This window comes from Mesoplodon bidens (genome assembly GCF_964165515.1).
Source record: "Mesoplodon bidens genome assembly, chromosome: 3".
NCBI lineage: Eukaryota > Metazoa > Chordata > Mammalia > Artiodactyla > Ziphiidae > Mesoplodon > Mesoplodon bidens.
Window position 1 is genome coordinate 166,155,375 of NC_138178.1, and position 15,886 is coordinate 166,171,260.

The 15,886-nt window shown below is 40.4% G+C and overlaps 1 protein-coding gene across 1 annotated transcript in view; it reads right to left on the reverse strand.

Moving 5' to 3' along the window:
- Window positions 1–8,875: 8,875 nt before the first annotated feature.
- Window positions 8,876–15,886, reverse strand: part of CATSPERB (cation channel sperm associated auxiliary subunit beta) — a 130,467-nt gene continuing 123,456 nt past the window's right edge. The window contains exons 25-27 of the mRNA XM_081230317.1: window positions 14,858–14,958; window positions 14,081–14,155; window positions 8,876–9,124 (exon numbers count right to left, since the gene is read on the reverse strand). Of these exons, the coding sequence (XP_081086443.1) occupies window positions 8,963–9,124; window positions 14,081–14,155; window positions 14,858–14,958 (338 nt within the window). The 3' untranslated portion in view covers window positions 8,876–8,962. The remainder of the gene's footprint in view (window positions 9,125–14,080; window positions 14,156–14,857; window positions 14,959–15,886) is intronic.

Sequence of the window (15,886 nt, forward strand, 5' to 3'; positions counted from 1 at the left end):
CTAATTCAAGTTAACAAAAAGTAACCTTTACAATTATAGTTTCAGAATTATAGATTATGTTACTAAAACTGACAGAGTGAAAAGACATGGGCCTTTAGAACAAGGCAATCTTTTGTGAATTTTAGCTCTGCAAAATACAGGCTGAGGACCTTAGGAAAAATAGTTAACTTTATTCTAGTAAAGATTCAAGCTAACAGATAGTTTTTGGAAAACATCTTACTTGTGTCTGTAACATAAGTGGTTGTACAGTAAATGTTAGTCCTTGTCATTTACATTTTATAATGTTATGTAGTTTTCAAAGCATTACCGTATGTATTCTAAACTTGTATCCTTATCCTAACACTGTGAGTACTACCAGGTAATATTATCCCCAGGTCAGATAACTAATAAGTAGGAGAGCTAGTTAAAGGGATTAGAACCTATATTTTCTACTTCTAACATAGTACTGCTTTCACTATACCGTGATATGCTTCAGAATAAAAGGATGGAAACTGTAGTAAAATGCCCTCATTTTATAGACGATGGGCTAGAGACCCAGAAAGCGATTGCTCAAAACATGTAGCTAGTTTGTGGCAGAACTAGATTTGAACCAATGGGTAAAGGGCTAACAAAATTTTTTCGTGAGGTTAACAAAAACCTTCTGCATGAGCATTTGAACTCCTGTTAACTTTCTAACTCTGTTTCCTTGGTAACCTGATCAACAAGATGTGTCAACTGTGTTATTAGACAGTGTTGCTTATGGTAAAAATGATTCCTGACTGGTAAGCTGCCTCCAGGCTGTGAGAACTATAAATACCTGATATCCTTGGGCTTCCCTCAGTGTGGTGACTCTAGTCACCTGGAAGATATGCCTATAAAGTTGTCACAAGTGATATTGCTCCTCTAGGAAGTGGGGCTTCTAAGGCAGGGCAGCTCCACTCCCCCTGATCTGAGTCATTAGGCAGTAAGCTCTACTTCATGTTACCTTCCATTTAGGCACCAATTACTTTCTATACTGGGTATGCTTAATGTACACTTTTACACACACACACACACACACACACACACACACAACATAAAAGACTAAGAAAACATACCAAAATTTTAAGTGGTATAATTTTAAGTTTTCTTCCACATACTTTTGTTTTCTAAATTTCCCAGTTACTACTCTTAAAATCAAAAAGACTAAAAAGAAACATTCCCTTATGATTTTATACAGATCATGTATGATCTTCAAAGCCTCTCCCTTTGAATCTTCTCTTTGTATTCATCTGTTTATTCATTTTTCAACAAATATTTGAGTGCCTACTTTGTGCCTGTGGGATGTAGGTATAGTGCTACTTTATCTGAACTTCTCGCATAGAAAGATGCTCTTGTATCGTCTTTATGTTCTCCTGTTCATACTTGAGTTTGATAATAAAGTGGTTTTACTCTTCAGTCACTTATTGAACGCTGACCATGTATTAGTCACTATACTGGACAGGCATTAAAAAGAAATGTGACAGAAAATGAGCACCACACCTAGTGCAGAGGATAAAGTATGTAAATGCGGAACCAGGTTAATAGGCGTGATGACCCAGAAATGTGCACAGTGTTCTGCTACTCAAAGGAAAGAAAAACTCATTACCAAAGAAAGCTGGGAGAGAATTTCTAAGTAGAGGAGATATTTCACCTGGGCCTTGAATGATGGGTCAAATGATCGTGGATGAAGAAGGAGGAGGCTGGCAGGAGGCTCTGTGGGGAGAGCTGGGGGTGGTAGGGAGGGCTCGCAACTCCAAGGCAGGCAGAGATTTTAATGACACTGGCTGGCATCTACCACCAAAGGCATGGAGGGGGCTGATAGGGTTGGAGCACACTTGTTTGCTTGTTTGGAGGTGGAAGGACTGTTTGCTGACCCTTCCAGCCTTGTCCAGTCACCCACCAATCCCAGCTCTTTTCCCTTCCTTTCCATCTGAATTGCACTGCAATTTGCCCAGTGCCCCCTTGTTTCAGTCATTGACACTCACCATGCTCAGTCATCCTCTCTGTTCTCCATAGGCTGCATCCAAGTTTTTGTTCCTCACCGATTGGAGGGACTGCCAAGCTAATCAAGGATTTTTCGTTTTCTGGGAATCGTGCATGACCCTGTCCCTGGCCATGGCTGATTGATCTGGGGATAACCATCTGATTTAGACACCTTCAGCCAGTCAGGTTCCTGCTGAGGACATTTAACCTGAATCAGAGACCCGAGATGGAAGGTGTAGGTGTGTGTATTTGCGGGGAGCTTAGTCACACGATGGTAGCACGTCAGATGGTCAGTCAGGAACTCCTGCTGCTGTGGCCTGGAGCTGCCTGGGTTACTGCAGGGTCATGGAGCCCCTGAGCGTGACATGAGATGGGGCTGGGCAGGAGGAGGGGATGGATATTAGTTGACCACTGAAAGAGGAATGTTGGAACTTAGGTTAGGATGTTTGCTTCTAGTGGTGCTGAGAGACTCAAATCCCAATAATATTGATATAGACAAAATAGTCTTCCTCAGAACTGTCTTGTGACCCGCTTCTGAATGAAGCTCTCATGGCTGTGGCCAAAAGTTGAGACAATGAAAACCCAGTTTAGAAGTGATTTTGAGGATTTCTGAAGTAGGTTGCCAGTTGAGTTCACAGCCCAAGTAGATTTCTTTAATGAACATCAAAGTGGCAGATTACAATTCCACAGATGACTACAATGATCTCTCTCAACCCTTAGGTTCTTTTGTCATGTCGCCTTGCCACTGAAAAGAGGTGGAGTTTATTTCTCCTGCCTTTGAATCTGAGCTGGCCCTGGGACCACCTTGACCAATAGAATGAAGCAGAATTGATATTCTGAGATTTTGAAGTCCTAGTATTAAAGAAAATCTGACAGTTCTCACCTTTGTGTTCTGGGGGAAGCCGACTGCCATGTAAGAAGTCCAATTACCATGATACTACAAGTCTGTGAGTAAGAGAGACAGATGCCTCCTGGCCAGACCCCAGCTGCTCCAGCCAGCCCAGCTGAGGAGCCAGACATGTGAGTTAGGAAGCCATCATGGACGTTCCAGCCCCAGCATACAAAGGAGCCTCAACTTCCTCCTTTGGAGGAGGGTGCTTTCTGATAAGTCTGCTGCATTGGTGGCCTTCAATGAACCTCATCTCTCAATATTCATGATCATGCACAGTCCTCCTCCCTTAAATCTGGGCTAGGCTGGTGACTTGCTTTAGCCAAAAGGATGTGGATGGTGTTGTACCAGTACTAGGTCCAAGTGTGGCAGCTTCCCCTTTTGTATTTTTAGGAGCCCTGAGCTGCCATGTAAGAGGTCCTGCTACCCTGGTAGAGAAGCTACATAGAGAGGCCATGTGGAAAAGGGAGAGGCCCTGAGACTACATGGAGAGAGAAAGCAGCTCAGAAATCAGGTGCCCAGCTGAGCCCAGCCCCCAGCCAACATGCCAGCTGAATGATGTGCAAGAGGGACCACTGGCAAGACCAGCAGAATCACCCAGCTAAGTCCAGCCCAGGCTACCATCTTGAACAAATAAAATGGTTGTTGTTTTTAGTCACTAAATTGTGGAGTTGGTTACATAGCAATAGATAATCAAAGCAATGAGGTAAGAGTGAGATCTTAATATTTGACATCTAGAATGAGAGTAGTAACCAACCCTGTCCTGCTGGTGTTGGGCTTGGCCATGTGATTTGATCTCATAATGGAATATGAGCAGACATGATGTACATCCCTCATGGGCTTCAGATAGTTCAGATGGTTTGGCTGGGTCTCTTGTGTCTGGACCTGTGTCATCAGAAGAGCTGCCCTGGTGGGCCCTGCTCTTTAGCCTGTGTTCCAGAATGACAAACATGTGGGGCAGATCTAGCGGGTGCAGAACCAGCACAGCCAATCCAGAGACTGGTGAGCAAGAAACAAATGCTTATTGTCTCAAGCCAGTGAGAGTTGAGATTTGAGGGTTGATACTGCTGTAAAAACTGATTAATATGCTCGGCTAACCAAGTACCATCTAAATTCTTCCTTCAGTGAAATCTTTGCCACTTCCTGATGTGCCTCCCTTTGTAGATGGAATCTTAAAATCCTTCCTATTGTCAAAGGGTGGATTCTGACTCAAGCAGGAGAGTGCTAAGCATAATCAGAATAGAAAAGATTTACACCATAGAATTGCCAATTATAGAATGTGCTCATTTCATTGTTAAACCTCCAAGGAAATTTTTATGGATGAGGACTTTTGAAATGTTTGACCAAAGATTGAAGAATGTAATACGTGATTATTCTCAATTCATTGTCATAGTGATACTGTATTTGATATGCTAGCTAAGCCTGCTGACTGGGGTTCTAAGGGACTGGACTGATTAATGCAAATCCGGCCCAATACCTGCACCACGCTAGGTGACACTGAAAGGCCAGAAAGAGAGACCCAGCAGAGAGAGAAGAGTTCAAAGACTGACGGCACCCAGAAGCCTCTCTCCCCTTTACTGTCATTAGGGGCAGGTCGATAAGAGAAGCATCTGAATCTTTTAAGATGTGCTCCCTGACCTTCCCTGTATAAGAGCTAACACTTCCACAGCACTTTCTAGGGGCAAGGCTCTATTCTAAGCACTTTACATATATTAACTCCTTCAATTCCCAAGCAATCAAATGAGGCAAGTAACAACTATTATATTGGCAAAGAAACTGAGACACAGAGAAATTAAATAACTTTCTCAAGATCACACAGTTGGAAACTGGATCCCTGATACTGACAGAAATGAGAGGTGCCTAAGATGACTACACCCTGTGTGCTCATTATAGTGACAGCAGAGAGGGCACAGTGATCCTGGTACAGAGACAACCATTGAGGGCCCTGGTATATTGCTCCATGTCAAGCACAGGTCTTCCCCTGGCTGGGTAGCGGTACACTGTTACTATTCTGCCACTCTGGCTCTGTGTCCCAGTCCAGTGGGGAGCAAGGTGATCAGCTCATTATGCGATAGGACATTATGTTGCAAGGACCTGAAGAGCATAAAGAAACAACTTCCTAAGACATCTTGGTAAGATTCATGTGCGATGAAATAGAAGATCAAAGTTGATAAGAATATGCTGTAACAAAGTTTGGATTAATTCAGTATTCTGGAGCCTATGAGGATCTCCCATTCCAAAGTAAAGAATAGGCCAGAGCACCACGCATTCCCTACCACAAAGACAAACAATACCTGGAAATGTGAGGCCATACATACCGCATACCATTTAGAATTCCTGCTCTAATAATTTGGGTTCAAAAATGGACAGCTTTGGGGCTTCCCTGGTGGCGCAGTGGTTGAGAGTCCACCTGCCGATGCAGGGGACACGGGTTCGTGCCCTGGTCCGGGAAGATCCCACATGCCGCGGAGCAGCTGGGCCCTGAGCCATGGCCGCTGGGCCTGTGCGTCCGGAGCCTGTGCCCCACAACGGGAGAGGCCACGACAGTGAGAGGCCTGCGTACCGCAAAAAAAAAAAAAAAAAAAAAAAAAAAAAAAAGGACAGCTTTGAGTGGGACCTAGCCCAATTCAGGCTGCAGTGCAAATTGGTTACTCTTCTCTCATGACCCAGCAGATCTGTGAACAAATTTAAGCCTTGTTTGTGCCAAGAACTGTGAAGGATCTGAGATTTTTATCCTACTTGCTAACTAATGAGGTAGTTCTGGGAATGCTGGGTGAGGACAGAAGACACCTGAAACAAAACAAAGAACTGTTTATTACTTTCAACAACAGCAGTAGCCAGAGTATTAGCATCTTTGCAGCACCCTGAGCCCCAGGGTAACACAAAGCAGGCCAGATGACAAGTGTACATATGGTGAGTTGTATTACCTGAAAGGAACCCTGAGCTTAGGGAACTAGAATCTTTTTTTTTTGGCTGCGTTGGGTCTTCGTTGCGGTGCGTGGGCTTCTCAGTGCGGTGGTTTCTCTTGTTGCAGAGCATGGGCTTGAGGCATGCAGGCTTCAGTAGTTGTGGCATGCGGGCTCAGTAGTTGTGGCTTGCGGACTCTAGAGCGCAGGCTCAGTAGTTGTGGCGCACGGGCTTAGTTGCTCCGTGGCATGTGGGATCTTCCCAAACCAGGGCTCGAACCTGTGTCCCCTGCATTGGCAGGCGGATTCTTAACCACTGCATCACCAGGGAAGCCCTATTCAGAATTTTCCAATCAGAAAATCTGGAAAGAAGCTATTCTAATTTCCACGTATATTTAAGTGCTGTGTTATAATCAAACATTTAAAATTTTAATTACCCATAGGGAGACACAATAATCTTTTCAGCATGTTGGGACTCTAAACAGTTTAATCCCTCACAATTTGCCTCTGGCCCTATCCTCAACTCACTTCACAAAAAGATGTGAGGCAAACGGGTGGATGTTTTGGGGATTCATTGCATTACTGTTACTCTGTCATCCAGAAACAGGTGGTCTTATGATATAAGGAAGCCTACTGTACGTTCATGCACAGTGGTCTCTTGGACACTGCGATTTCTTTGGCTGGATGAAATATATGTTCCATGTTGGAGATCCCCAGTATACAGGGATGTTTGCTAGCTAGAACACATTAATCTGGGAAATAAGGGGTGGAGAGTGAATGGTTATTTTTAGATTTCATTTAATAAACCTCCCAAAAATTTTGCTTTTTTGTGTTCTAAACTTTGAGCTCTGATAATCAAGTGGCCTATGTAACCAGTGTAGAAATACCAGTGAAAGCAATAATGATCCCACTGAATTGGAAACCAAGACAGCCATGTAGCCATTTTTGGTTCCTGGTGTATTAGGAAAACAGGCACAACAGAGGATAATCAACCTTACTGAGGAAAAATAGAGATGCTATAACACACTGAGGACCAAGATCAATTGGGTGGATCCAAGGCCACAAATTTCTACTACCAAGGATACCCCCGGATAAAGATCAATGGAAACTAACTTACAGAGTAATAGATATCTGATTACCAAAGGGCAGGTTTACCAAAGGCTCGGATCCTTCACAAATGAAGACATTTCATTCTTCTGGGCAAAGGATCCTAATCAGGTGAGGTGCTGTTCAGAGGCAGGGCAGCACATGGCATGTGTGGTGGAGAGAGAAATCTAATGCCAGCTTTAGCGTTAGTTACAGAGTCATAAATAATTCACATTTCTTGAGTTTTGCTAAAGTATAATAATCATCACCATTTCCTCCTTTTCAACAGAAATTAAGAGAAATTGATAGCACCTAGAGATTCTGGACTCCCAAGAACAGTGGCTCTATGACATTACTTCTGGACCCCATCATTAGATATGACTTTGGATAGTGTTTTGGGGGGGAAGAGGTGAATGAATTTGTGGTTACATGTAGAATGAATTATCTTAGCAGGGGCATCTTTGAACACACAGGAAGACAGATGTGTACACGGCATGCATCTACATGCTCAAATAGCCAAAAGATGACGTGTATAGACCACAGTACAGAATCTCAGGTTAAATAACTTTCCCAAGATCACACAGCTAGTAGGTGATGGAGCTAGATAAACACCAGGCTGTAAGACATTAATACTAGGGTCAAATGAGTGTGGGTTATATGAGAACCCTCTGTACCACCTCCACAACTTTTCGGTAAATCTTAAACTATTCTAAAAAAAAAGTTTATTAAAAGAAGAAACACAGGTTGTTAGACTCTGGAGCTTACACTTTTAACTTCTGTGCCATGTTTTATCTCTAGAGCCCTGGCCCAAGTGATGTTCTGAGGTGTTAACAAACTCCTGTTTTCCTAGGTCTCCAGAATGGTTCTCATTCCTCCCCATGGACAAGAACTGATTGTCCAGATTTTGCTTTGGTTTTCTGGCTTTTTGTAGTATCCTTCCAATAAATTTCCCTTTTTATGATAATTAGACAGAATGGCTTTCTATTACTTGCAATCTAACAACAACAGCTAACACTTAGAGTATTCACAGAGCCAGGCACTGTTCTGATTACTTTGCATGTATTAATTCATTTGACCCTCACAACAGCCCTATTAGGTAGGTATTAATATTATCCCCATTTTACAGGTGAAAACACTTAGGCACACAGAAATTAAATAATTTGCTTAGGTCACACATCTAGGAAGTGGCAAACCTGGGACGTCTGGCTCCGGAGTCTAACTGTTGGATCTACCTTTCCCACTATCCTCTCAAAAGAACTTTCATGATACACAGGTATGGCCACGGTTTACAGTTCTCACAGCTGGGCTCTCCTGGACTGGATGCCTAGCCTCTCCCTATGTTGTCAAGAGCAGTCTGCGGCTCCTCCTGAGCGTTTCCAGGAGAGTGTCACTCTCTGATCTCCAAATGTATTGGCTGTCTTCTGACTATCTGGGGACAGGTGCTCTGAGAGTACACAGAGGTGAATCTTTTGGAACTCTACCTGTTGCATGTAGTTTTGTAAGTAAGTACCTCACCCAGACCCCGTGTTCGTCCAACCCCACAATGGGGTCACAATTCATTCTCTTTAGGTGTTACAATCTGGTTTTGAAGTTGCCTCAAGAAACCCAAATGGTTTATCTTTACTTTCCATGAGGCTCTGAAAGCACACATGGACAGGAGCCTCCTTTATCACCTATCTTTCCCTGGCAGGATTGCATTCTACTCATATTCCAATCTGAAAAGGGCAAGGCCCAGAGTGGGCTCCAGTCAACAAAAGCTGAAAAATACAGAAAATCCATTTCACACAGAGATGCTTATCATTTTGTATTTTTCTAAAGATCTCAAGGAAAATCCTCTATTATAAGTGTTGATATAAGAAATTTTCCATGTATTCAAAATAAGAGAATGGAATGGTAAACATGTTGACAAATAGCAATTTGAGTAAAAATGGTAATTCTATAGTATTTTACCTAGTTTTTACATTAACATTTAAATACATTTTTTTCTAGGAGTTGTCTAATGAAACTAGGAAATAAAGAGAAAATTAGGATTACCATTTGTTCTCTATTCAGATTTTCAATCGATGAACCAGCTAATTAGCAGCAATATTTGTTGAATTCACATGTTTGTCCTAATCAAGTTTTTGCATGTATCCCATGGGTGGATGTTACGTATTTGGAACAAAAATGCTATAAAAATTAATCCTCCTAGCAGTACAGCTGCTGCAAGAGCAATAAGTGTGTGTCCTGGAAATGGCAGAGGGGCTTCGTCAACATAAATCTGCAACAGAAAAAGCAAAGTCTTTAAGCTTTCTGAACCCAGTAATTCAAAACCCTGAACTGGACATGATTCCCACAGTGGTGGAGACATTGTTACTCAGTTAGCAACATTCTGTCCAGACTGATATAGATATTTATCTTCCACAAAGCTTACAAACAGTCTCTTGACAATTTGACAGGTGGTGAATTTCCACATGATACATAGGGAATAGGAATTCGATTTATATCCTATTCCTTTATCCTATGTCTTTAGTGGCAGAGGTGGGCAGATAGAACACTTACACAGCAGGAAAACATTCTGTGTTTAGTTACAGAGGAACAGGCAAAGTGCTGCGGGAACATGGTTAGAAGTGCCTAACTGCTTAGAGTTATCAGGTAATGTACTTCCTGAGCTGGATCTTGAAGAATAAGAGAAGGAGGAGAAGGTACATTCAAGGTAGAGGGAATAAGCATGGGCTCTTCCAAACTATCTTCTCTTTAGAAATCCTCTGTACAAGTGCTGACATTGGGAAATTTCTGTATATTCAAAATGTTTCCTCTGCCTGAATGGCTAATTAATAAAAACAAGTTCCTAGAGGGGAGACAGGATCGTTGACAGAGGCATAGAGTCATCTTTTTCTCTGAGACTAGAGGCAAAGATGGGTGCCATAGACGTTACAAGTAGAAGTGGGGGCATATGGAGAATAAGGTGGTTCAAGCTTATGTTTTCCCAGTGAAGTAGGAAGGAAGATCATCTTTGGAGGTAGAAGAAAGTAGAGATGAATGAAAACAGGATGGCAGGAATGTGGGAAAATGCCAGGACAAGATAAAGGATTAAAAAGCTGCTTTAGGGTATAGATCAAGTTAAAGGTATCTCCATCCTCCCAGTGGCCTAAGGATGTATCTGTTTTTTAAGAAACAATCCCATAAGCTATGAATCCTTTTATAATTTCTCTCACATTCATTCTTTCTATTCTACTTTTGTTACCACTATTGTGAGTTCTAATACCTCACTTTGTATAAAGAAGCTCCCCTAACAGCTTTCTATGCTGTCAATCCATGTTGACATAATAACATTGCCAGATTAATCTTGTAAAACACCAGTCTGTCTATAAAATTTTTTTTTAAACAAAGAGAGATTGCTTCATTTGTGATGAGAAGAATCTTGACTATATAGAACTGGTACCAGAAATGGAGTATTGTAAGCAACAGAATTTAGAAGGTGGATCTGGCCAAGTGGTGTGGAGAGCAGTGAGAAACTGTGCTTTCCAATCTGGGAAGATAATTATCTTCATGGTAATGCACCAGCTGGTTTAACCATGTCCTATTGTACTTGGAGGCTCAGACAATGTGCCCAATGCTACTGGAATTATTGGGGATTTGACAGACAAATATTACATATTGGGTATGATATGCTACTTGTGTTTTTCAATATGGTGCTACAAGATACCAAAAATCTTTCTTTTAAAGGTGGCCCATCAGAGGAGGTTGGATCATTAGCTTTGTAAGAATGATCTAGTCTGTTTGTGGTAAATGAGAGAGACAATGGTGCGCTACATGTAATCTCAAAACGGAATTTTCTTTTCTATGCTAAAGTGAGGAAGAGCCAGAGGAAACCACCCATCGCAATCACAATCTATCTTTTTCTCTGTTCTGCTTCCTCAGTGTTGGATAACTCCCTCCGTAGTCCCAACAGTCCTTATGGCTGACAGTAGCTCCTGGGGCTGCAAACTTCCTTGTTCAATGTTGTTAAGAAAGATCAAGTCCATGTCCCAGCAGTTTGAGCAAAAGTCCTGTGATTCACTCTGACTGGGCAGGTGTAGATCGTGTGCTCATCCCTGAACACCCCTTTTCAAAATGTTTAATAGTTTCTCATTGTTGACAGGAATGTTCCAAAGTTCTCATCCGGACATTCAAGGTCTCCCACAATGGGACCCTAACCTACCCACTTTCTTATATATAACCTTGCATTCCAGCCAAATGGATCTACTATTGGAGAGATTGCTTTATGACTTCCTGTATCTGTGTCTTTGCTGCTGTTATTCTTTCCACCCAGAATGCCTTCCTTACCCATTTCTGCCTAAAACAAAATTTCAGTCACCTTATCAGAAAATATAAAAATTTCACTTGCTTAAGTCGTCTATTGTACTTCTAAGAGTAGAAACCTCTATCACCTGTGAATCCTGTATTCTCCAGCTAAACTGCTATCTCTAAAGTTCTTGAAAACAGTTTTTTCTTTAAATGTTTCCCTCGCAATCTTCTATGATTATCTAAATCTTCCATGTCATGTCTAAAGAAAAGTTGAACCCCAGAATCATAAAAGAGTATGTTCTAGACACTATGTCTTTTTTAATCATCAAAATACTTCAATTTGTGCTTCTTTAATGCAAAGAATTCACTTAACCAGAGTGCAATTATCAAAACCAGGATATTAACTCTGAGACAACGCTATTATCTAATCTCCAGATTTTACTCAAATTTTATCAATGATTCCAATAATGTCCTTTAGGATGAGAGAAAATCCAAGATCATGCTTTGCATTCCATTGTTTCAGGATACTTGCAAAAGTAGATTTCAGGAACCTTTGTCTTTTTCTATTGTTTCTTAATGATTCTCTTCCTTTATTAACTATGCAATCACTTCCTATTTTTCTTTTATTCATTTTTGTGGTTCTTCCTTCATTCCTGAAGCTTTGTTTCTCTCTGTTGACACTTCTTTTTAGCCTGAAGAACTTCCTTAGGCATTTTTTCAGAGAAGTTCTGCCTACAGTGGATTATCTTATTTTTCCTTCATCTGAAATTGACCTTTATTTTCCCCTCATTCCTCAAGGATATTTTCACTAGCTATAGAGTTCTGGGTTGACAGTCCTTCTTCCCTACACTACAACTGTCCCCAGTACATTAAGGATGTTGTACAACTTTCTTCTTCTGTGGTTTCTGATGAGAAATCAGCAGTCATTCAAATTGCTGTTCACTTACATGTAGTGTTTTTCTCTGGCTGCTTTCAAGATTTTTCTTTGTCTTTGATTTTTAGTAGTTTGATTATGATTTAGGCATTCAGGTGTAGTGTTTAGGCATGATTTTTTTAAGTTCATCTTGTTTGGGATTCATTAAGCTTCTTGAATTTGTCAATTTTGTGTTCACCAAATTTAGGACATTTTCAGCCTTAATTTCTTCAGCTTTTTTTTCTTTATTTTTTCCCTGTACTAATCTCTTTTTTCCTCTCCTTCATGGACTCTGGTGACATAAGTCTTAGACCTTCTGATATTGTCGCATAGATCCTTGAGGCTATTGTTTTTAAAATCTTTTTTTCTTCAGGTTGAATTTTTACTGATTTATTTTCAAATTCACTGATTCTTTTCTCTGCAATACCCATTCTGCTATTGAGTCCATCCAGTGATTTTATAATTTTAAATATTTGTACTTTTCAGTTCTAAAATTTCCATTGGGTTTTTTTTTTTAATAGCTTCTATTTCTCTGCTGAGAATTTCTTCCTTTCCCTTTCCATTCATTTCAGAAGTGCTTGCCTTTACCTAGAGCATGGTTATAATAGCTGGTTTAAAATATCTGTCTTGATAACTCCATTTGCTGTCATTTGCTGATTGTCTTTTCTTTCCCTGAATTGCTTATATTTTCTTAATTCTTGGTATACTGAGTAACTTTGGATTGTATCCTGGATATTTAAGATATTATGTTTAGAGACTTTGGGTCCTGTTAAAAATTCTCTGGAAAATGTTGAATTTTTTGTTTGTTTCAGCAGTCAATCACACTGGTTGCATTCAGATCACAAGTAATGCCTTACTGTCTTTGGGTATGGCTCCAATGTCTGCTCAGTTTTTTAAAAAAAGCCTTAGCTATGCCATTATGTCTTCCTGTCTCCTTTGCCACTTAGGGGATCTTAAGTGGGTGTTTATATTGTCGTTTTATTTTGAAGCCTTTGCTAAGCTTCTTTGGGTGTGTTGTACTCGTGTGCTGCTTGGTACTTGCGCTAGTACATTTACAGAATTAGGAATCTCCTCCTCCAGCTCTCTTCTCTTAGGGATTTCCCCCCCACTCTCTACTCCTAGAGGCCCTTTTCCTTAGTCCTCTGGGAAGAAAGCTGGGATTCATTAGAGTTTTAGCCTTCTGTACTGCTGTGCTGTTCCATGAAACTGGGGCTGACCTTGGGACAAAGAGATGAGAGAAAAGAGAGGAAAATAATGGGGATTTTCTCTCATGCTCCTCATATGACAGGTGCTTCTTTTCCTAGATCTAGTGGGATGGATTTTCTCTAAGGGTCTTAGATGTCTGCACTGCTGCCATGGCACCCATCACCGCAGTTGTGCAGATTCACTACTGAGGCAGGGCCAGGATAGAAAAAGGAAAAAAGAGAGAGTAAGAGATTTTGTTTTTGATAATGTGGTACCAGTATTTGACAATGAATGAGCCATTAATCAATTGAATCAAATCCTTATTCCTTCCCACCCACCACAGGCAGCAGATATCATTACGTGAATAAACAGAAATGAGTCATTGAACATCATAGGGTGATTTGGAGAGACTGACTTTGGTTTCCAATTCTTTTGGATCTTGACGGCTTTGGGAGTATTTAAGACTCTACCATTACAATGCAAATAACCAAAGGGAGGATAATACTGGAAACTAAAGCGTTACAGACATAGGTCTCTGTGGGGAGTTGGGGGGCGCGGTGTCAGAAAACCAAGCTAAATATGGAAGGTGGAGAGGGAACAAAAACAAATACAGGCACTTATTAAAATTTTCCCAGCATTAATTGGTCCTGAAACCTATCAAGGACCCTAACTTCATCACTGCTGATAATGTCACCACCAGTCTCCAGGATCCCCCATCTCCAGGCTTTGTCTATCATAGAAATTCTGCCATTTTTTCCTCTTAAGTGTCTCCTGGATGGATGCCTGTCATATTACGTCCCCAGCCATCACTCCCTTGGATACCACTGGATACCTGTGCCATCACTATACCTGAAATTCTTCACCTAAGTTACAAAAAGAGACCCCTGGAACAACAGACACTCTGAAGTGAAAGAGCTCAGAGCCCTGTGGAAGAAACACACCAGGCATTAGCAACATTGACATGTACGTTCCTTTAAGTAAAAATATACACTGGGGCCACTTTCCCTACAGACTCTGCATAGAAAAATTCCAACCTCTTTTCTAAGGTACTTGGGCATATACCTCATGTATCAAAATAAAAATGGAGGGAGAAGGACAAGAGTTAGAAACAGAGGGATTCGATAGCTGACAGTTTTTTCTTTTTGAATGAAGGAACAGAAACATAAAATCTAACATGGCCTTGATGAGTACTTTGGGCTAATCCACATATTCATGGTTTTGAGATGTCCCCTAACTTTTATTGGCTTTCACAACAATCACCTAGATTATGTCAACTTGATGTGTTCTTAGGGGCAGCTGAACCCAGAAGACATGTGTCTGTACATGTCCAGGTGAAGAATACTGAGCCCATTTCCCCCTAACTTTTGGAAACACCTTTTCTGCTCCACCTTGATAATCTATTAGTCTTGCATTTTAGGTCAAAACATGGTAAGTTAATGTTAAATTCAACATTCTGATATCTTTAGAAATATTATAATAGCATCAAGGGAAATGGAGGAAAAATAAACTCCAAATAGCGATGCTATTTCCACCATTCATGGATACCTATCCTTTAAAACCAAAACCAAAGACATACAGGTTTTATCTAAGCTCAAAACAGGAAAAATAAAAATGCTGTCAACTTACCTTTATACTTAGGTTGAGGCCTAAAGGATTATACACTGGAGCATGAAGAATCGATTCTAAGTAGTCTTTCATTTTTTTTACATTTTCTGGCACAGTGTGTTCTAAAATTACACAAAGTATATATTAAGCACATGTATGCTATTTTCTCATTCTGTGTAAATCTTCTTAAACACAGTAAGGTACAATGAAAGATTCCACTCCATAACGTGGCTAAATTATACATAATTTTAGTTCTGTTTGACTCTGTGGAGAATATATTTAGGGGAAATTAGGCCTAGCATCTGACACTGCATCTTCTCAGGGGCATCGTCAAGAAGGATGACCTCTTACCACCTTAATTCAGGCTGACCTTTCTTTCCTGCCCTATGCTTATGACTATCCTGACCTGCAGATATTTTGGGTATTTGGCAATGAGATAATTTCAGGACTACCTTAGCAGTTGGTAAATGATTTCCAGTAAGGTAGCAGAAAAGTTTCACAATAAGATCACTTAAATCTTTTCTGAAAGAAGTGATCAGTTACTCCTATCTTCTTGTAATTCTTTCTTAAACCAGACATGTAGTGTGGGGGTTAGAAATCGCAGTGGTGTAAAGGTACATGGGATCTAAAGGGGTAAAAAAAAGCTCTGACTGTAGCATTTGGCAATTTTCATGGTGTGAATTTTTTTTAATTAAAAAAAATTTTTTTAATTGAAGTATAGTTGATTTACAATGTTATATTAGTTTCTGGTATATAGCAAAGTAATTCAGTTATATATATATATTTATATATATAAATAATTTTTCATATTCTAAGTTATTATAGGATATTGAGTATAGTTCCCTGTGCTATACAGTAGGACTTGTTATTTATTTAGTTAGTTTGTATACAGTAGTGTGTATCTGCTAATCTCAAACTCCTAAATTATCCCTCTCCCACCTCCTTTCCCCTTTGGTGACCATAAATTTGTTTTCTATGTCTGTGAGTCTGTTTCTGTTTTGTAAATAAGTTCATTTGTGTCATATTCTAGATTCCACACATAAGTGATAT